The sequence below is a fragment of the Penicillium brevicompactum genome, assembly GCF_028827555.1.
Source record: "Penicillium brevicompactum strain IBT 35665 chromosome Unknown utg000006l_segment0_segment0, whole genome shotgun sequence".
Lineage (NCBI taxonomy): Eukaryota > Fungi > Ascomycota > Eurotiomycetes > Eurotiales > Aspergillaceae > Penicillium > Penicillium brevicompactum.
In genome coordinates, this window is record NW_026623209.1 from 1,685,049 (window position 1) to 1,701,707 (window position 16,659).

General features: G+C 51.2%; 6 protein-coding genes across 6 annotated transcripts; 2 read left to right on the top strand and 4 right to left on the bottom strand.

Annotated features, from left to right (window-relative positions):
* Positions 1-292: 292 nt before the first annotated feature.
* On the top strand, positions 293-3,041 carry N7506_008830 (uncharacterized protein; the record flags this gene model as incomplete). Its single annotated transcript, XM_056958123.1, has 3 exons — positions 293-409; positions 464-962; positions 1,015-3,041. The coding sequence occupies 3 exons, from the start codon at positions 293-295 to the stop codon at positions 3,039-3,041; spliced, it is 2,643 nt and encodes an 880-aa protein (XP_056807513.1).
* Positions 3,042-3,313: 272 nt separating this feature from the next.
* On the bottom strand, positions 3,314-4,738 carry N7506_008831 (uncharacterized protein; the record flags this gene model as incomplete). Its single annotated transcript, XM_056958124.1, has 1 exon — positions 3,314-4,738. The coding sequence occupies one exon, from the start codon at positions 4,736-4,738 to the stop codon at positions 3,314-3,316; it is 1,425 nt and encodes a 474-aa protein (XP_056807514.1).
* Positions 4,739-5,997: 1,259 nt separating this feature from the next.
* On the top strand, positions 5,998-6,740 carry N7506_008832 (Chloroperoxidase; the record flags this gene model as incomplete). Its single annotated transcript, XM_056958125.1, has 2 exons — positions 5,998-6,100; positions 6,151-6,740. The coding sequence occupies 2 exons, from the start codon at positions 5,998-6,000 to the stop codon at positions 6,738-6,740; spliced, it is 693 nt and encodes a 230-aa protein (XP_056807515.1).
* A 191-nt stretch (positions 6,741-6,931) lies between these two features.
* Positions 6,932-7,557, bottom strand: N7506_008833 (uncharacterized protein; the record flags this gene model as incomplete). Its single annotated transcript, XM_056958126.1, has 3 exons — positions 6,932-7,168; positions 7,217-7,310; positions 7,454-7,557. The coding sequence occupies 3 exons, from the start codon at positions 7,555-7,557 to the stop codon at positions 6,932-6,934; spliced, it is 435 nt and encodes a 144-aa protein (XP_056807516.1).
* A 209-nt stretch (positions 7,558-7,766) lies between these two features.
* Positions 7,767-8,914, bottom strand: N7506_008834 (pyridoxamine-phosphate oxidase PDX3; the record flags this gene model as incomplete). The annotated part of the gene is made up of 2 exons (XM_056958127.1): positions 7,767-8,431; positions 8,491-8,914. The coding sequence occupies 2 exons, from the start codon at positions 8,912-8,914 to the stop codon at positions 7,767-7,769; spliced, it is 1,089 nt and encodes a 362-aa protein (XP_056807517.1).
* A 533-nt stretch (positions 8,915-9,447) lies between these two features.
* N7506_008835 (pentatricopeptide repeat protein) lies at positions 9,448-13,209 on the bottom strand (the record flags this gene model as incomplete). The annotated part of the gene is made up of 1 exon (XM_056958128.1): positions 9,448-13,209. One exon carries the CDS (start codon positions 13,207-13,209, stop codon positions 9,448-9,450), a length of 3,762 nt encoding a protein of 1,253 aa, XP_056807518.1.
* Between the last annotated feature and the right edge of the window lie 3,450 nt (positions 13,210-16,659).

Consider the following 16,659-nt stretch of genomic DNA (forward strand, 5'->3'; position numbering starts at 1 on the left):
GATCAATCGATGGATCTCATTTCCCACAAGCCATTCGCAAGACCCTAGTTTCTTTTGGCTCGATACGTTAGCCCGATCTGACAGGCGATCGGCAACTATCTGCGCCGATCATGTACAATACGAGATCCCGTCCCACGGGGCCTCACACAATGTCGAAGTCAATTCGGCTTGACTGTCAGTATGGTATAAGAAGACAGGGGCCCAGCAGACTTGAGAGCTTGTACACACTCTTTAATAGCCTAGTCACTCTTTACTACCCCAGATCTTTATAGATCTAGTCATTCTTTTGAACATGGCCCCTCTTTGGCCATGGCTTGGCGCAGCCCTAGCAACCCTGCCAGTCGTTCTGGCAGGACACGGCGACCCCGTCGCCCAGAAGTACATTGTCGAGTTTGCTAACTCAAAGACTGTTCGTTCATCATACTCTGTACATCCGAGTGATAGTCCATACTAAGCTTCATAGTCCTCGGCCAGTTTCCTCACCACTCTCGAGGACCACGGTATTCACGCCAGTCTTAACCACGATCTCTCTTTCGCTCTCTTCCACGGTGGCTCTTTTACTCTGCTGGGCGATCAGAATGAGGTGGCGATTGTCAAGCAGATCTCTTCGTGGTCTGGGGTGAAGAAAGTCTCCCCCGTTCGGGAGATGCACCAGCCTAAACCAACCGTGTCGAGCGTTGGTCATGACGCGCTCGTCCGCCGCGATGTCTCCTCTCATGGCCTCCGCCGACGTGGCGCTCCAGAGCATGGAGACAACGACTACCCTCACATCATGACCGGGGTTGACAAGCTCCGCCGGGAAGGCTACACTGGAAGTGGTATTCGTGTGGCGGTCATCGACTCCGGAATTGACTACAAGCACCCTGCTTTGGGAGGGTGCTTTGGTAAGGGATGTCTGGTGGAATTCGGTTTCAACTTCCTTGACAACACCACCGACCCATGGGAAGGCCAGGTCGGACACGGTAAGCATTTGTGCCATCACTCTACCTGGCTTTCCCCGTTGACCCACTGTAGGGACACACGTCTCTGGACTCATTGCTGCCCAGCCTAACCCCTATGGCTTCACTGGAGTTGCCCCAAATGTGACCCTGGGTCATTATAAAATCCTTGGACAACAGAATGTCCAGTTTGAAAGTGACATCATTTCCCTCGCTTTCAAGAGAGCCTTCGAAGACAAAGCCGACATCATCTCTGCCTCATTCGGTTCATACAATGGATGGAGTAACGAGCCTATTGGACAGCTCGTCTCAAGATTGGCCGATGCTGGCCTTCCCACTTTTATCGCTGATGGTAATGATGGATCTTCAGGTTTGTTCTTGGCCTCTAATGGAATTGACGTCCCTACTGGTGGAATTGGAATTGGATCTATCAACAACAACTTCAGCCCTCTTCTGCTGAGCGGTGGTACTTACTCCACTCAAAACAGCACCAGAGAGTTTGGTTGGCAGTTGGCAGGAACTTCGGACTTCAAGAACGGCACTTACACTCTTTACCCCACCAGCTTCAACACATCTGTGGTCGGTGACTCTTGTGAGCCCTGGACTGGTAACCACCCAGACCTCTCGGACAAGATTGTTCTGATCCGCTACGGTGGCTGCCGTAGCAGTCTGCAGCAGAAACATGCAGCCGAGGCTGGTGCTAAGAATGTTCTAATCTATCTTAACGAGCCTGGCACTTATGAGCTTTCTGTCCAAGAACCTACTCTCACTGGAGTGGGCATGGTGTCCGCACAAACTGGCGAGAAATGGGTCGAACTTGCTGCATCAGGTTCTGAAATCAAACTCAACATGATCAGCAAGCAATTTGCCAAAACTATCTTCATCAACGAGACCAACTCCATGTCTGGCGGTCAAATCAGTGAATTTACGCAGTGGGGTCCCAGCAACGAGCTTCTTCCAGTGACAGCCGTGTCAGCACCCGGTGGATTCATGCTGTCAACATGGCCTGTTCCTGCGGGCAGCTATGCCATCGAGAGCGGTACTTCCATGGCGACTCCCTACACCGCTGGCTGCGTTGCTCTTCTGATGGAGGCTCGCGGCAAGGGCAACGTGACCCCTGCCGAGCTGAGGGCTCTGTTGTCTACCACAGCCAAGCCCAACGTATTCCATGATGGCGTCACTGCGTCGTCTGTCCTGGGATCTGTCGCACAACAGGGGGGCGGATTGATCGATGCCTACAAGATGCTGCACGCTACCACCAGCTTCAATGTCAGCACCATCGCCTTCAACGATACCCAGCATATCGCTCCGTCTTACATCCGCATCAACAACAATGCTTCCTCTTCACGTATTTACACCATCGGACACGTTGGTGCCGTTTCTGTATACACTTTGTCCAACAGCAGCTCCATTCCGCAGCTGAACAAACTCGGCAATTTCACGGATCACAGCACCGAAACTGCCTCCCTCAACTTCAGCTCCTCCAGCATCAACGTGCCCGCAGGTGGCTCCGCCGTGCTGAAGGTAACTGCCACTCCTCCCAAGGGCCTTGTGTCGCGCCGCATCCCTGTCTACAGCGGATACGTCACCTTCAACGGAACCGACTCTGACGACTCCTTCTCTGTTCCCTACCTGGGCGTTGCCACCGATATGCGCAACGTGACTATCCTGGACACCACACAAGGTAGCAACATTCTCATCGACAGCGTCACTCAGAAGCCTATCAAGGCCAATGAGCAACTTGTGTTCCCGGGAAAGAACGACAACAACGACAGAGCAAACACCAGCTACCCTATCTTCCAGACCGAGCTCTCCATGGGTACAAACCTGTTCCTCGTCGGTGTTAAGGCCGCACACAACAGCACTATTTTGCCTGTGCTCGAGCCCCAAACGGCTCGCTCCAGAAACGTCGGCAACGGCATCGCGCCTGGTGCTTCTCCTGTTTCCTGGACGGGTCAGTTGGCGGACGGTTCATATGCCCCGGAGGGCAACTACTCCATGGTCGTGCGTGCGCTGAAGATCTTCGGTAACCGCAAGAACCCTAGAGACTACGATACCGTGAAAACGGTCAACTTTGGATTTACATACGCGCCCCCCCGCTAATTGAGCAACCCTCAAGGTGCTCTAGCGGGGATCGGTCTTGATATCTTTCTTTTTGCAATTTATTTACACTTTTCTGCGTGGCGCTCACACATTTTAGTGCTTATATCACTCACCTGGCCATCCGGTCTATTTTCTTGCTCATCTTGGGATTTTCTTAACCTACCGTCAGTTGAGGACAAATGCAAGTCATGATACGTTTTGATAGAATAAACGCTGCTCGTTTTGGGCATCTCACATTTATACAATACATTATATTATCAACATCTCCGTCCTCAGGGCTTCTCCCGGTGTTTATCAAGCTGCCTGTTGATTTCCAACATACTTTCCGGCCACCAGTTCTCCCCATCCCTCCACAAAAGGTTACGCCATAATGCATCTCTCTTCCAAGTCATGATTTGTTTGAGCTCCCATGCGCCAATGCCACCAATCCACCACACATCATCCAATAAAAGAACCAGAACAAGCCAATGTGCAAAAATCTCCATAGCCAACTGGTGTGTTAGATCCGGTTCCGGGCCCATAGACTCCGGAGTTCCTAGGCAGCTTTCGACGCCTGTTTCGCTTAGAATGAAACCCATCATTTCTTCAACGAGCTCCAGATATCTCGTCGGTGCTTTGTGAATAAATGCCATGATAAACCTCCGAGGAAGTTTCGATGGTACCATTGAAGTTATGCTGGCTGTGTACCTGCGCATCCAGGGCGAAATTTTGGCAAAATGTTCGTCTGAATCGGCCTGGTGTTCGAAATGGCGATGGTCTGGTTTATTTGATGATCGATCTTTGGGAGAAAATGTCTCTTTGGCAATATTCCTCAGCAATTCCAAGGCTGCTAGGCATGCTTGGAGGTCAGCCGCAGCACGGGCAGCAAAATCATCATCATCAGGAGAATGTCCTATTTCTTGCATTTTGGAATGAATGATGACTTTGATCGTCTTGGTCTTTTCGCCGAGTTTCACCAGAGCAGAAGATACCGTAGCAGAGATAATCGGATATAACAGATGGTCGTGCGATCTGCTTTTCTGTCCATTGCAGGAGAACGGCGCGGTATCAATGTCTGGGGTACCCAGCTTATCTGGGGAATTTCCCTCCGTCCCAGACTTCCTGACCAGTCCTCCGAATGCAACACGTGCAGCGCGGAACAGGCTCATCCACTGACAGCTTTTTGGTGCGATCCTGTCTAATGCCAGATCATCGGGGGCTGCAGTCTCCGTCAACCAGATGCGAATGCAATGGCTTCCTGATCCGTACATGCCCATCATCGCTGCGTTAGCGAGAATATGATCGTAATGCTTGACTTTAGAAAGAGTGGGTTGGATCTCTCGTATTGATTCCATGTGGTATCGGTCTGCAGTGGATAGGAGGCTCAAAATCTCCTGGCGGCTTGCATAAGATACCGGAAATTGTTTGATAATGTCGTGACATTTGCATATCGCCGAGAACGCAAGTATAGATCTCATGAGAGGCTTGCTTTGGAATGCCAAGTTTGGAATCCCGACTTGCAGTGCATACTGGTCTCCGTCGTCGACAGTCATATCTTTGCTTGTGTGCTCCAGATAGTGTTCGAGTAATTCGGATTCCGAAGATGTCAGCATCTGCACTACGCGTGGTTGCAATGGCAATGCAGAGCTCTGATCAGATATGAGCAAATTGAATAGCTGCGGTTGGGCAATGGCTGCCAGGAAGCTCTTTTGAGACATTTGCAATTTCAAAGGGGACTCGATTTGTTTGAAATCCGTGTTGGAAGATGGAATCCCATTGCGTGTGGGATATTTGCATGCGAGATCCAGCTTGCAGCATCTTGAACATTTCGGCTTCAGTTCGTCACACTGCACCGTGTCAATGCACTGGCTTAAACTTCTGATGCTGTTTGACACACCTTGATTCTGCGAGCTTTACACTTTTCACATCCATTTCGGGACTTCTTGTGGGACCTGCGTGTCTTGCAGTTTGTATCGCTGCCATCTGGATCGGATCTGTCCATCTCGTCGAAGTTGCAAATGAGAGTCCAGTGCGATAAAGTGTTAAGGGGCGTGTGGTCTTGATCTCATTGAGGCTCAGGTTTTAAAGAAATCATAGACTCTTCATAATTCCAAATTGATGCTGGGCACCGTTGCCAGGAGACTGTCTCATTGGCCAAATAGACAAAGGGTAAGCAGAGAGATCCAAGGTTGAGGCTGAGGCTGTGGCAGCCTGACAAACCTTGGGGTTTTCCGGGGGGGGCTGTGCCCGTGCCCGTCCGTGGCGTTGGGAGCATACATAGCCGGAGTTACAACTAATGGCCATTGATGAATTCACTCTGTTATTACCTCTATTGTGAGATCTTACAGTGGTTTATATACTGGCAATATCTTTCGATTAAGTTTCACCTGAAAATTCATCTGCAAAGTCCGGGGGAGGTTATGCTTGGCGTAGAGCGGGGCCTTATGCAAGTGCGTATTCGCTTAGTTAGCTTCTATAGTTGACAAATACTATACCAACCACTGGCAAAGCATGTATATGACAACTACGGGACCCGTGGACGTACTATGCTCAATTTGGGACGTGGAAATCCATAAAGAGCCTCATTTGAAGGTTTTTGGGTAAGTGGTTCCATAGAAACAAGTCCAGCTATTGATCTACTGGTCCGATCATTCAACTTTTAGGGCCGGGTAGCTGATGGGGCTACCAATCTCACTATTAGACAATCTCCCACCGACTCTTATGCTCCGAAAGATCACCTTATGTAGGCTCCATTGCCTCGTGGGCCAGCCAATCAAGGAGATACAATTGGAAACCAGGGCTCGATGGGTTCCATAAACCGCGTATTGAATACGCTCGTGGCTTTTCTCGGTGATATCAAATCATTTCTAGAGTGGATAGGTAAGATTCAATGCATCGAAGACAGATATAAAAGAGCCTTGGGTGTACTGCTCCTTTGGTCATTCATCAGCTACACAGCGCAGCACACACAGCAGTTATGGGACTTCTCAAGATCGGACTATCTCTTTTCGGCCTTGTCACCAACACTTATGGCTGGGAGCACCTAGGCCACGAGTGGCATGCACCCTTTCCAAGTGACAGTCAGTGGAGACAACCCTCACTCACTCCCAATAAGTCTAACATATCTCAGGTCGATCACCATGCCCGGGTCTGAACGCCATGGCCAATCACGGTTATCTTCCTCGATCGGGAAGCGACATAGACCTAGCCACATTACGAAATGCGGTAGCCAGTGCCTACAATTACGAGCCCACTGCGTTTGATATCGCATTTGAACAAGCAGTGGGATATAATATTACGACCACTGGCAACGAGTCGACTATCAACCTCGTTGATCTCGCTAGGCACGAGGGGCCTGAGTTTGATGGGTCATTATCAAGGAATGACATTTACTTCGGAGACGACCTTCACTTCGACTACTCCATCTGGAAGATCGTTGCTCAGAGTCTCAATCTTTATGATACCTTGGGTCCCGAGGCACAGTACGTCACTGTAGAGATGGCAGCTAAGGCACGTGCTGTGCGTGTCAAGAACGCAAAGGCGATCAATCCCACCTTCAACGCTTCGGATCTGGCAACTTCGGGTAGCCCTGGCACAACAGGTGTTTATCTGACCACATTGTGGGATGATCGGGTAGGCGCTGTGCCAAAGTCGTGGATTAGGGCTTTCTTTGGTATGTGCGATTTTTTTATATTAACCTTGGAACATTTCCAATACTGACACAACTTTAGAAGAGGAACGTATTCCATACCTTGAGGGATACAGGCCGCCTAAAATACCTAGGACTCAGGACAATTTCACTGACATGGCGAAAAGGGTGATGGAAGTACAAGTTTGGCAAAGGGCTCTCTATCCCGTGTTTATCTGTTGAGACAATGAGAAATTTATTGAAATCAAATACTATCAAGAAATCAAGCTCCCTCCCGCATTCCAACTAGAATGCATCCAGCGCCCATCATCCCAGCACCAAGCCACCACAAGCCCCCAACAGCCTCCTGGAACACGACCATTCCTAGCACAGCGGTAGCCAGGAAGTTGGAAGCTGTATTTGTGATGGAAACTTTTGTCGTAGAAGGTCCTGCTGTCAATGCACGTGTGAAAAGTGCCCACATGATAATGTTACATAGCACGTTGAGGCCGAGACAAGCCTAGACTATGTTAGCTCTTGAAGCAGAGGAATGCGTGGAGTAACGTACACCTCTGACGAGCATTTCAATAAATGGCGATGACTCAAGCCCAAATAGGTGGGCGATGGAGTGTGCAAAGGCAGATGTGTGATTGTCCGTTGTTCTACAAGGAGGTTAGCGTAAGTTACACAGGATGTAGGGCGGGAAGTATAAGCCACGAGCCCCATGCGAGATCTCGGATCATAATACCACCCCATTGATACATAGGAGACTAAATGGTAGCATAATCACCCGGGGCAGACGTACAGTTTTGCAAAGACACCGTTCAATGCGGCAAAGGTGCCGCTGGTTATGGCAAGGACGACCCAAGGAGAGGCCGAGGACGGAGGGCTTGGTGTTTCGGTAGACATTGTGGATGGATATAAAAAGTATATACGGTGATTGCAGACTATGTGCAGTGCAGTTTACCATACGGTTGGGACGAGAACGCGACGTCGGGGGAGTTGAAGGGGATGCCAAGGCTGATAAGATAAGATAGACTGATAGACTGATATGGATGATCAACCGATTTAGAAGGACATTCATGTCTTCTCTACTCCGTACACGTTGCTAGCTAACTCTATGGAGACAACCTCTGAACCCTCCACTTCACATCCTCTCCCTCACCCTCACGTATATATCTGAATCGATCATGCAGACGACTCCGTCTACCCTGCCAAAACTCCACTGACTCCGGCACAAGCCTAACACCACCCCAGAAAGGCGGCAGCGGAATCTCCTCCACATCCCTAAACTTCTCCTCCATCTCTTTAACCTTCTGCTCCAGCAACGCCCTCCCATCCTCAACATCCGTCAAATCAATATCCCCCGGCACATCCCCATCCTGCAACTTCGCCACACTCTTCCTCCGCTGCCGCACAGCTAACTCCTCAGCCTGCGCCTCCCACAGAACAGCACTCTGCCAACTCGCCCACCCACCAATCTGAGACCCCCTCTCCCGAGTCCGCCAGTATAACTCGCTCTCCTCCCGACTAAGCGGTTCAAGCAAACCCTCAACACGAACCTGTCGCTCCACAATCGCCCAGCTGAACGTCAGCGCTCCCCATTTATTACCTGTTTCCGTAGTCACCTCGGGCATGGCGCCTAGTACGCCCTTTTCACCGCCGAATACTTGTCCTCCCTTGCCCTCGCGACTGCCCCAGTTACTGTACACGACCCAGCCGCGCTCGTCGAGCTCCTTGAGGTAGACGACGCGGGCGCTGACGCGGCCCGAGGGCATGGAGGCTGTTGCGAGAGTGCATGTCTCTGGTGCCGAGGAGGCAGGGAGTCTGGGGTCCCGGAACCAAGAGTTGAATTGGTGGAGCGGGTTTGTGCCGTGGATTTGGGAGATGGTGAGAGGGGGTTCGTGCCGAATTGGTGCGCACGAGCTGCGCCAGAAAGGACCTGAGTCTCTGTTGTTGAGTCCGGAGTCGAGGTTTCGGTGCGAGAGGGTTCGGTTTCAGAGGTTGGCTCGGCGGGTTGACCGGTGGGAGCTATGTCGCCCGGCGCAACTAGGGTTGTTAGAGTTGGGGAGGAGCTGTTTTCTTGGCCAGTAAGGGACCTACAGATGAGTTTCTTTGGGCGACGGTGAGGGTCTGCGTATGCATCCATGGCTTTGGGGCTTGTGTGGTTGTTTGAGGAATGTCGTGTGAGGCGGGGTTGGCGGGGACCAACGCGGTGGAGTGAGTCAAGGGCTAGGCGGAGCGTAGATGGTACCCGGGAGTACATGAATTGTAATTTGAATCTCCAGGTGAGTGGACCGAGTACAATGCTACTTATCACTAGCCAGTGTAGAAGTTGGAAAGTGGCAAGGTGAAAGTTGGACTCCGGAATAGGACATGCTCCGGAGTATACATGCGGGAAACGGTTAGCCTACGAAAAGCCGCGGGTTGTATGATTTCTACTCCGTACTCCGTATGAAGACTATAGTTAGTTAGGAAGAAAGTTTTGACTCATTCACTTTTTTTCATATTGATTTCAGCGTCTATGTACGCGATGTAGAGTTGAGATAGTCTATGAACAAATTGACAAGATGGTATACAGTGCTCAAGCACGACGCCCGTTTTAATCCCCCAGAAACGCCGAACGCTGAATGCCAAAAATCACAAGATATCAAGGAAACAAAAAAAGAATTAATGCCAGGCATTACCACGCCCTGAAGAAGCCGAGCCGGAAACCACGGGATCCAGCCCAGGAAGAGTTTCAGGGGTGCACAAAGAAGATTGAATGGGTATCACCTGGTCACAAGATGGAAAAAGCACTTAAAGGGAAGAAGAAGGACCGACGAGATCAACGATCTTGCCAGCCACGGCGGATGGGTAGCCCCGGGACATCATCTCCTGGACAATGCCGGTTGCGCTCATGCGTTGATCAGCGCTCAGGAAAGCACGGGTCATCGCCTCGTAGGTACTGGGTTCGCGCTTCTGGATGCCAATGCTGTCGTAAACGGCCTTGGCCTTGGAAACGTTGCCTTCAGCGGCCCAGCCGTGGATCAAGGTGTTCGCGATGTATGCAGTCATCTCGACCTTGCGGGTGAGCATGTCTTGCACGATCGGTTCAGTGTCGGCAACGCGGTGGTTGGCGACCATTGACTCGAAGAGGGCTTGGTAAAGGCATGGCTGGAGGCGGACGCGGCGGTTGGACAGAACGGTGTCGAAGACCTTGCGGGCACCGGCGAGATCGTGTTGCACGCATCCCTTGGCATGGACCAGGGAGGCGTAGTGAACAGCATCGGGATGTTGACCGGCGGCCTTCATGGATTCCAGAACGGCTTCAGCGGCAACCATGTTAACTGGCTCGAGAGAGGCATGAGCGTCAATTAGAAGCTTGTAGGTGTGCATAGTGGGCTGGATGTTGCGGGCCTGCATGCGCTCGTAGTAAGCCAGAACCTTGTTGATGTCACCCTTGGTGTTAAGGAAGTACTGAATCATAGAGTTGTAAGGCGCAGGGCGTGGCTTGTAGTTGGGCATAGACTCCATTTCTTCGAACATCTCCTCGGCAAAGCGCTCGTCGCTGACACGGCACAGCGCATTGACGATCGTTCCGTAGGTGACGCTTGTTGGGCGCACGTTATTGGCACGCATCTCAGCGAAGTATGCAAGACAGTCGTCAATGCGACGAGCCTTGCCAAGCTTTCCAATGAGAGCGTTGTACAGGAACGAGGTTGGCTCAACACCTTCAGCGACGGCACGGTGGAAGACCTTGAGGGCCTCAGTGGCCTCATCGAAAGTCTTGGTTGACTCCTTCAGTGTGGTGATGTACAGTCCGAAAGTGTTGGCAGAGGGTGCGGAACCGAGAGTGAGAAGCTCCTGGTGGTACTGAGCAGCCAGCTGGCGGTCACCGAGAGTCAAACAAGCGGCGACCATGGCATCGAGGATGGAAACCCAGCCGTACTTGACAGCTGTGAATTTCATGTCTAGAGGAACGTCGGAACGCGCCATGTTGTGAATATCATGAGCCAGAGGCATGCTGCCAGTCTTGGAGGCAGCAGTGATCAACTTGGCGTAGGTGATGTAACGCGGGTGACGACCAGTACGACGCATGTTGTTGAGACGAGTCAAAGCCTCGTTGAGATGAATCTCGACGCGTCCACTAGTCTTCTCGAGCTCCTCGGCGATGATGGCAGATCCACGGAAGTCAGTGGCATGGGCGTAGGGATCAAACGACTCGGGGGTGACGGGGGCAGTGATCGAGGTCTCAGCCATGGAAATAGGGCTGTGACTCTCAGAGAACACACGAGCAGGCGACGCTGAGTTCGGAGTGTTTGCGCCCAAGTATTCTTGCCACTTCTTGACGACATCAGGGTTGCTGACATAGAGACGGCCAATAGCCTGGTCAACAAGGCCAGTGGTGTAGAGATCCATGGGAATAGAAGCAGACAAAGCAACATCCAACATGTGGGCGAAACGAATAGGGTGAGCAACATCGAACAGCATGGAGCTGTGGCTAGCCAACATACCAGCTTGCACTTGGAGAGCAAGGGTAAGGTCAGCAGGCTTGAGCTGGGAGATGCCGATGGGACCAAGGTTGGCGATAGCGTGCTCAGCGAGAGGGGATACCAGACCGCCGTTCTCAAGCATAGACCAGAGGAGTGTCATGGAAGCTTGGGGTGATAGAACAGCGGCCGACTGCATGAGGACACGACCAAAGAGGTGAAGTGACTCGACGATTTGTTCGCGGACGGCGACGATGTTCTGCTGTTCCGATGATGCGTTGCGAATGCGCGTGAACATGTTACGGGCTTGGTGAAGACCCTCCTCAACATTTCCACTCTTGAGCAGTGCGACTGCATACATGGCTGTCGGCTGAACCATATCCGGGGTTGCCTGACCCACTGTGTTCAACATGATCCACAAGGAACGGGCCGCCGAAACATTGCCCCGGCGGACTTGGAGCGCCAGAAGGGAGATGGCCGGGTTCTGTCGTACGTCAGGGGCGGTGGGCAGACTGTCATATGCTGCAGAGGCAGTGGGGAGATCGTCTGCATCAGCGGCAGCGATGCAAATTCGGGAGATGGCCTGATCACGCGCCACATCATGCAATTGATCTTTCGCCTGTTCCAGGGCCTTTCCATATTTGAAGGTGTCGGTGGAATGTTGCACAAACGCATCCTCGATAATGATGCTCTCCACGGCAGACCACCGGTCCTGGCGACCATCAGTCACCTCGTCGAAGGAGGAGCGAATCTTCTCAAGGAATTGCATGGCACCAGCTTCCTTGTCGCAAGACAGGTAAGCACGGATCAAAGCAGCATAGACCTGGCCATCCTGACGCTCAACGATGCTGAAGACACCGCTGTCATCGGAGACAGCAAGACTGCGGTACTCATTGTAGCACTCGACCGCACTGCGAAGATCGCCACCGGAGGCGAATGCAGTAATCATGGCAGGGAAGATAGTGGCATGGGGAGTCATCTTGTGGGATTCCATGTGAGCATAAACGCGAATCATATCCTCGACCTTGCCTTCCTTGGCGCAGGCGATAATGAGCTGACGATAAATCTCTATTGGGAAAACGAGTCGGCTGTGTCGCGAGGCAGCAGTGTTGAAGAGCTTGAGGGCAATGGACAAAGAAGTATCCTCGAGAAGAATGGCATGCTCCAATTCACTGGACTGAAGCATGAATTTGCCTTGCTCCTCCATGCCACCGAAACGAACGCGCTCGTTCTCGAGAACCTGCTTGGCCTTGATGATATCGTGGGCGCGCATAACAAGCAACTGAACCAATGTCTCATAGGTATCTTCATCGGGAATTACCCTGCGACGAAGCATATCAGAGTAGACATCGAGGGCCTTAGGAATTGCCTGAGCAGCATCGGGGTGCAGGCGGATAGCGGCAACAAGAAGGGCATTGTATGCTTCAACGGTCGGGGTTAAGCCGTCGCGAAGCAGAGCCTCAAATGCAGCGGGAATGTCTGCATACTTCTTGTCTCCAACCAATCGCACGATGCCATCGGAAGCGACCTGCGCCGCCTCGGAGACTTCCGCAACCTCCTCGGCAGGTTCAGCGCTGAGCGCGGCCTCCTCTGCCTGTGCTTGTTCCTCTTGGATCTGGATCTCGCGAGCCACAGCCTCCTCCACCTGGGCGCTCACATCGTCGTTAACAGCGGCCTTGGTAGGATGCGGGGGAACGGATTCGGTCGCGGCGCGGTCTTCAGAGACATCGGCCTCGTCGGAAGGTTTCCAACCGATGCGACGATTGAACTCGTATTGGGTCCAATCGCTTTCATCACCGGTCTGCTGCGCGTTCTGCCATGCGGCATAATAGGCCGCTAGACCGAAATCACCGCTTCCTGAGCCACCCTGGCTTGCCTTGGCGCCAGCGCCGGACGAGCTGGAGGCATTGGAGAATGCATTCTGTAATTGGGTTGTGCGAGAGAATTTGGCGGGTTGAACGGCGAGGGGGTTGAAAGGAGTGGTGGACGCGTAGGTCTGCGACGCGGCGACTACCGACTGCGCATAGCCGTGGGTGAAGGCTTTGGTGAAAGACTGGCGCGCGAGGTGGGTGAATGGTTTGAAGACCATTTATCTGATGGGCAACCTCTTCTGAGCAAAGAGGCAATGCTGTAGCCCGAGTTAGCGACGTTTCGCGCAAAATCGAGGTCACATGCTTACCGTGCACTCAAGATTATTAGTTAAGATGCAGGTTCATTTGACGAAGATCGCCAATGAACGCGCTGGCAAGATTAAAAGAGTAAATTGAATTAAAAAAGGTCCTGTAGTGACAGGAAGGGAGTGTGGAAAGGCAAATTATAATAGGGAAGGGAAAATATCACTCACGTCTTCTGGAAGGAGATGGAGTTTCACAGTGGGCCTCGAAATGGTTAGGGCCGATCTTCTCCGGAGGATCCCTCTTGAGTACGGAGTACATTCTACGAGTACTTTCGACACATCATATCTCTCTTTCGGAGGTATATGTGACACTGGGTCCTCAATGTGTTGTTTACTGCAAGTATTCATGTACGTCGATACATTGTATCGAGGGCATCATATTCGGGGATCGTTCATAGTATCTTCTACAGTAAACAGCGCGCGGAATACCTGACGGCAGGGTACCCGATACTTCGACTCCGTCGCTGACGGAGTTTACACTCAACAGGTCAGGTGCAGTGTCAGAGAAGAAACTAGACACCCGCCAATCAGCAGGAGTATATTCTCGTTTAGAACCTTGGGAAAGGGGGGGATTGTCCCTGTGAGTCACGTTCGTCCCGGTTCTTTTTCTTGTCCACTCAGAATGCTCGGAGCTGCGGCGCTCCTTCCCCGGCTCGGTGTCCCGACTGGCCGAGGCGGAGTTAACGGCCTTTGTGTTTGTCCGTTTTCCTCGTTTTTGTCCGGTTTGTCCGGTCCATTTGGCCTTTTCTGGTTTGCATCGTTTGTTCTCGTTTCCCCCTTCGCTTCCCAGGGTTCCCTCTCTCTTCCTCCCAGACACAAAAAACGACCTCTATATTGATGGCTTACGAAACACAATTGATCTAGATTGTGATATACATTCCAACTCTCCATTTCATACGTGGCATCTGCCCTGAATTCTGGTCAGAATTTTCACATGTGAAACAGGTTTCGCCTACGGGGTGGACAGGGATCAGCTTACGCACCCTGTCGCTATCCTATATGTCATATTTTGGTAATGTGCTCAGCTCGTCTTGGTTTGTTGCTTTGTTATGCGCAAGAAGGAAGGCATTGGCTCGGGCTTTGAGTCTGAAAACGCTCAAAATCGGCGTGCGATTGTGGCTGAGGCCTCTCGAAGTTCCGTTACGGCTTTGTGATTCCTCGCTCACAGTTCGTGATCTACCGATTTTGGGTGATTTTCAGGCTCAAAGACTGAGTTAATCCACAATTTCCCTCTTGACATATCTGTCCCCCATCTTAAGTCTTAGAGCTTGTAACACCCCGCTTTGAGCCGGGATCTGACTGCTAATCCTACTGACTGCTATCTTTGGCAATGAATTACAAGGACTCCATACTAGAACCTGTGACCGCTCGGGACCACAAATTAGACCCGAGGCTCAGCGACCATTTGACTGTTGATAACACATTTTCCCCCGCTCGAGACGTCACGCCCTCCCTGCATCCCCGCGCTCTTCCTCTGTCGATCCAGTAGACTTGGTCTTGGCCTGCTACAATACTTCGTCCATCGCTCCAGTCTCATATGTCCAGTCTTCGGGCCTAAAGTCTATCAAGTTCACCTGCGATTTCAACAGCGAACTGTTGCCGACGGAGTTTAGCAAGCATCGCCACCCCATAAGTTATGGCACTGCTCTCTTGTTAATGAGCATCTCTCTTTCAGACCGACTCGAGTGTTTTTGCTGTTTTTCTTTCCACGGGCTTGGGAGCAAGATAGATGCCGCCCATTGGGTTATACTGTATATACAACCAAAAAGGACACTAGACAAGATAAAGTTAACCAACCCATCAGTCGAAATTCACCTGCACCTACTCCGTACTATAGTAGCTCGTAACATTGCTTCTATGAACGTCGTTTTGGTCTGCAACTTGCTTCCAAGGTTAATATTTGATAATATGATAAAGATCCTGGGGCCGCTGTCATAGAGAGCTACACGATATATTTCAAGGTTTCGCGTAGCTGGCCCTGGAGGTGCATGCTGTGTACTTCCCCGCTAGGGCTCCCACCAAACCGTTCTCGTCTCCGAGCCTAAACGAACGTGATGCATGATGCAATCGGAATAGAAAAACTACGTGTACGGGTCTTTAAAACCAATTGCTTAGCCCAGTATATTAGACTTCCAGGTTCTCTTACGGAGCTCAGTCCACGGATGGCCCTCAACCAAAACCGACGCTCGTCAACAGGAAATCTTAAACCAATACCTCAGACTTACATGTTTCTTAAGAAATATGAAACCATCCCACGACCTTAAAAAAAAGGTGCCCATCTGACGTCAGCGAATTGACACTCGGACACATGGTCGAGCACGCCGAGCATTGTCGATCAATTTCTGTGCCGCCTCGCCCAACCCGTGGATTGATGATCGCGGTGGGAACATCACGCCCTTGGAAGCAAATTGGTACTCATTCGTCCAGCGCAGAAAGTCTCCATGTCGGAACTTATCGAAACACCGTGGAACGGAGAATTCCGATAGTACTGTAACCTTTGGAGATAGGTACCTACGATGTAATATGGTATCATTCCAACATTCTTATTTAATATATGCGTCCAACCTTGGAAGCAACGAGCATATTATTGGTATATGAAAGCATGTTTCATGTTAAGAGGTGTCAGTATTTATCTTGGGCAGTGTTAAGTACGTACAAGTACCACCTGGGCAGTACCTAGCTACCTTGGCGGCGAGAAGATACACTCTCGTACGAGTAATGCTCAGACCAAAACGAGGTCGAGATCGCCCAGACAATCATGTGTCAAAATTACGCTTGAAATAGCCTTGAAATAGCCAGTGCACACTGCAGGGTAGGTACACTAAGCACTCGCCATGCTGTACCGTGGGGCAGACCTGCCGATCTCTAGACGTTTATCACTGAGGACTGAGCTGGTTCCACAGTAGGTCCGTGGGGGAGGGGTCGGATTGGGGAAGCTTTTTGCCATTCTAGACTACTCGAGTATAGCTTTGAACAGCTTCTGATATCTAGAGATAAAATTGAGCGTTCCTTGGGTTCGAGAAAGTTTGATAATATCGCCATATCTTTGTTGAAAGTGTCCAAGGGTTGTGCAAACCTCATGAATACGATCAAGGTGCCTTCTACACCCAAGGCCCCGAACGACCAAGCTCCCTCTACTCCGTACTCGTATGACTCATTCTTAAATGGCGCTTTGGCGGATTAAAGCGCTTGACAGAAACCGAATAAGCATGCAAGCTTTATCAACTGCCTCAGGTACTGAGATACTAGCGCCTTGGTACCAAAAAGGGAAAGAGCAGAGCTACTCCCGGGAATACATCATCGCCGACTATCATTTTGCTGGCCCCACAGGAAAACTCTTGAGTTCTTTCCAAAGGTATCCTG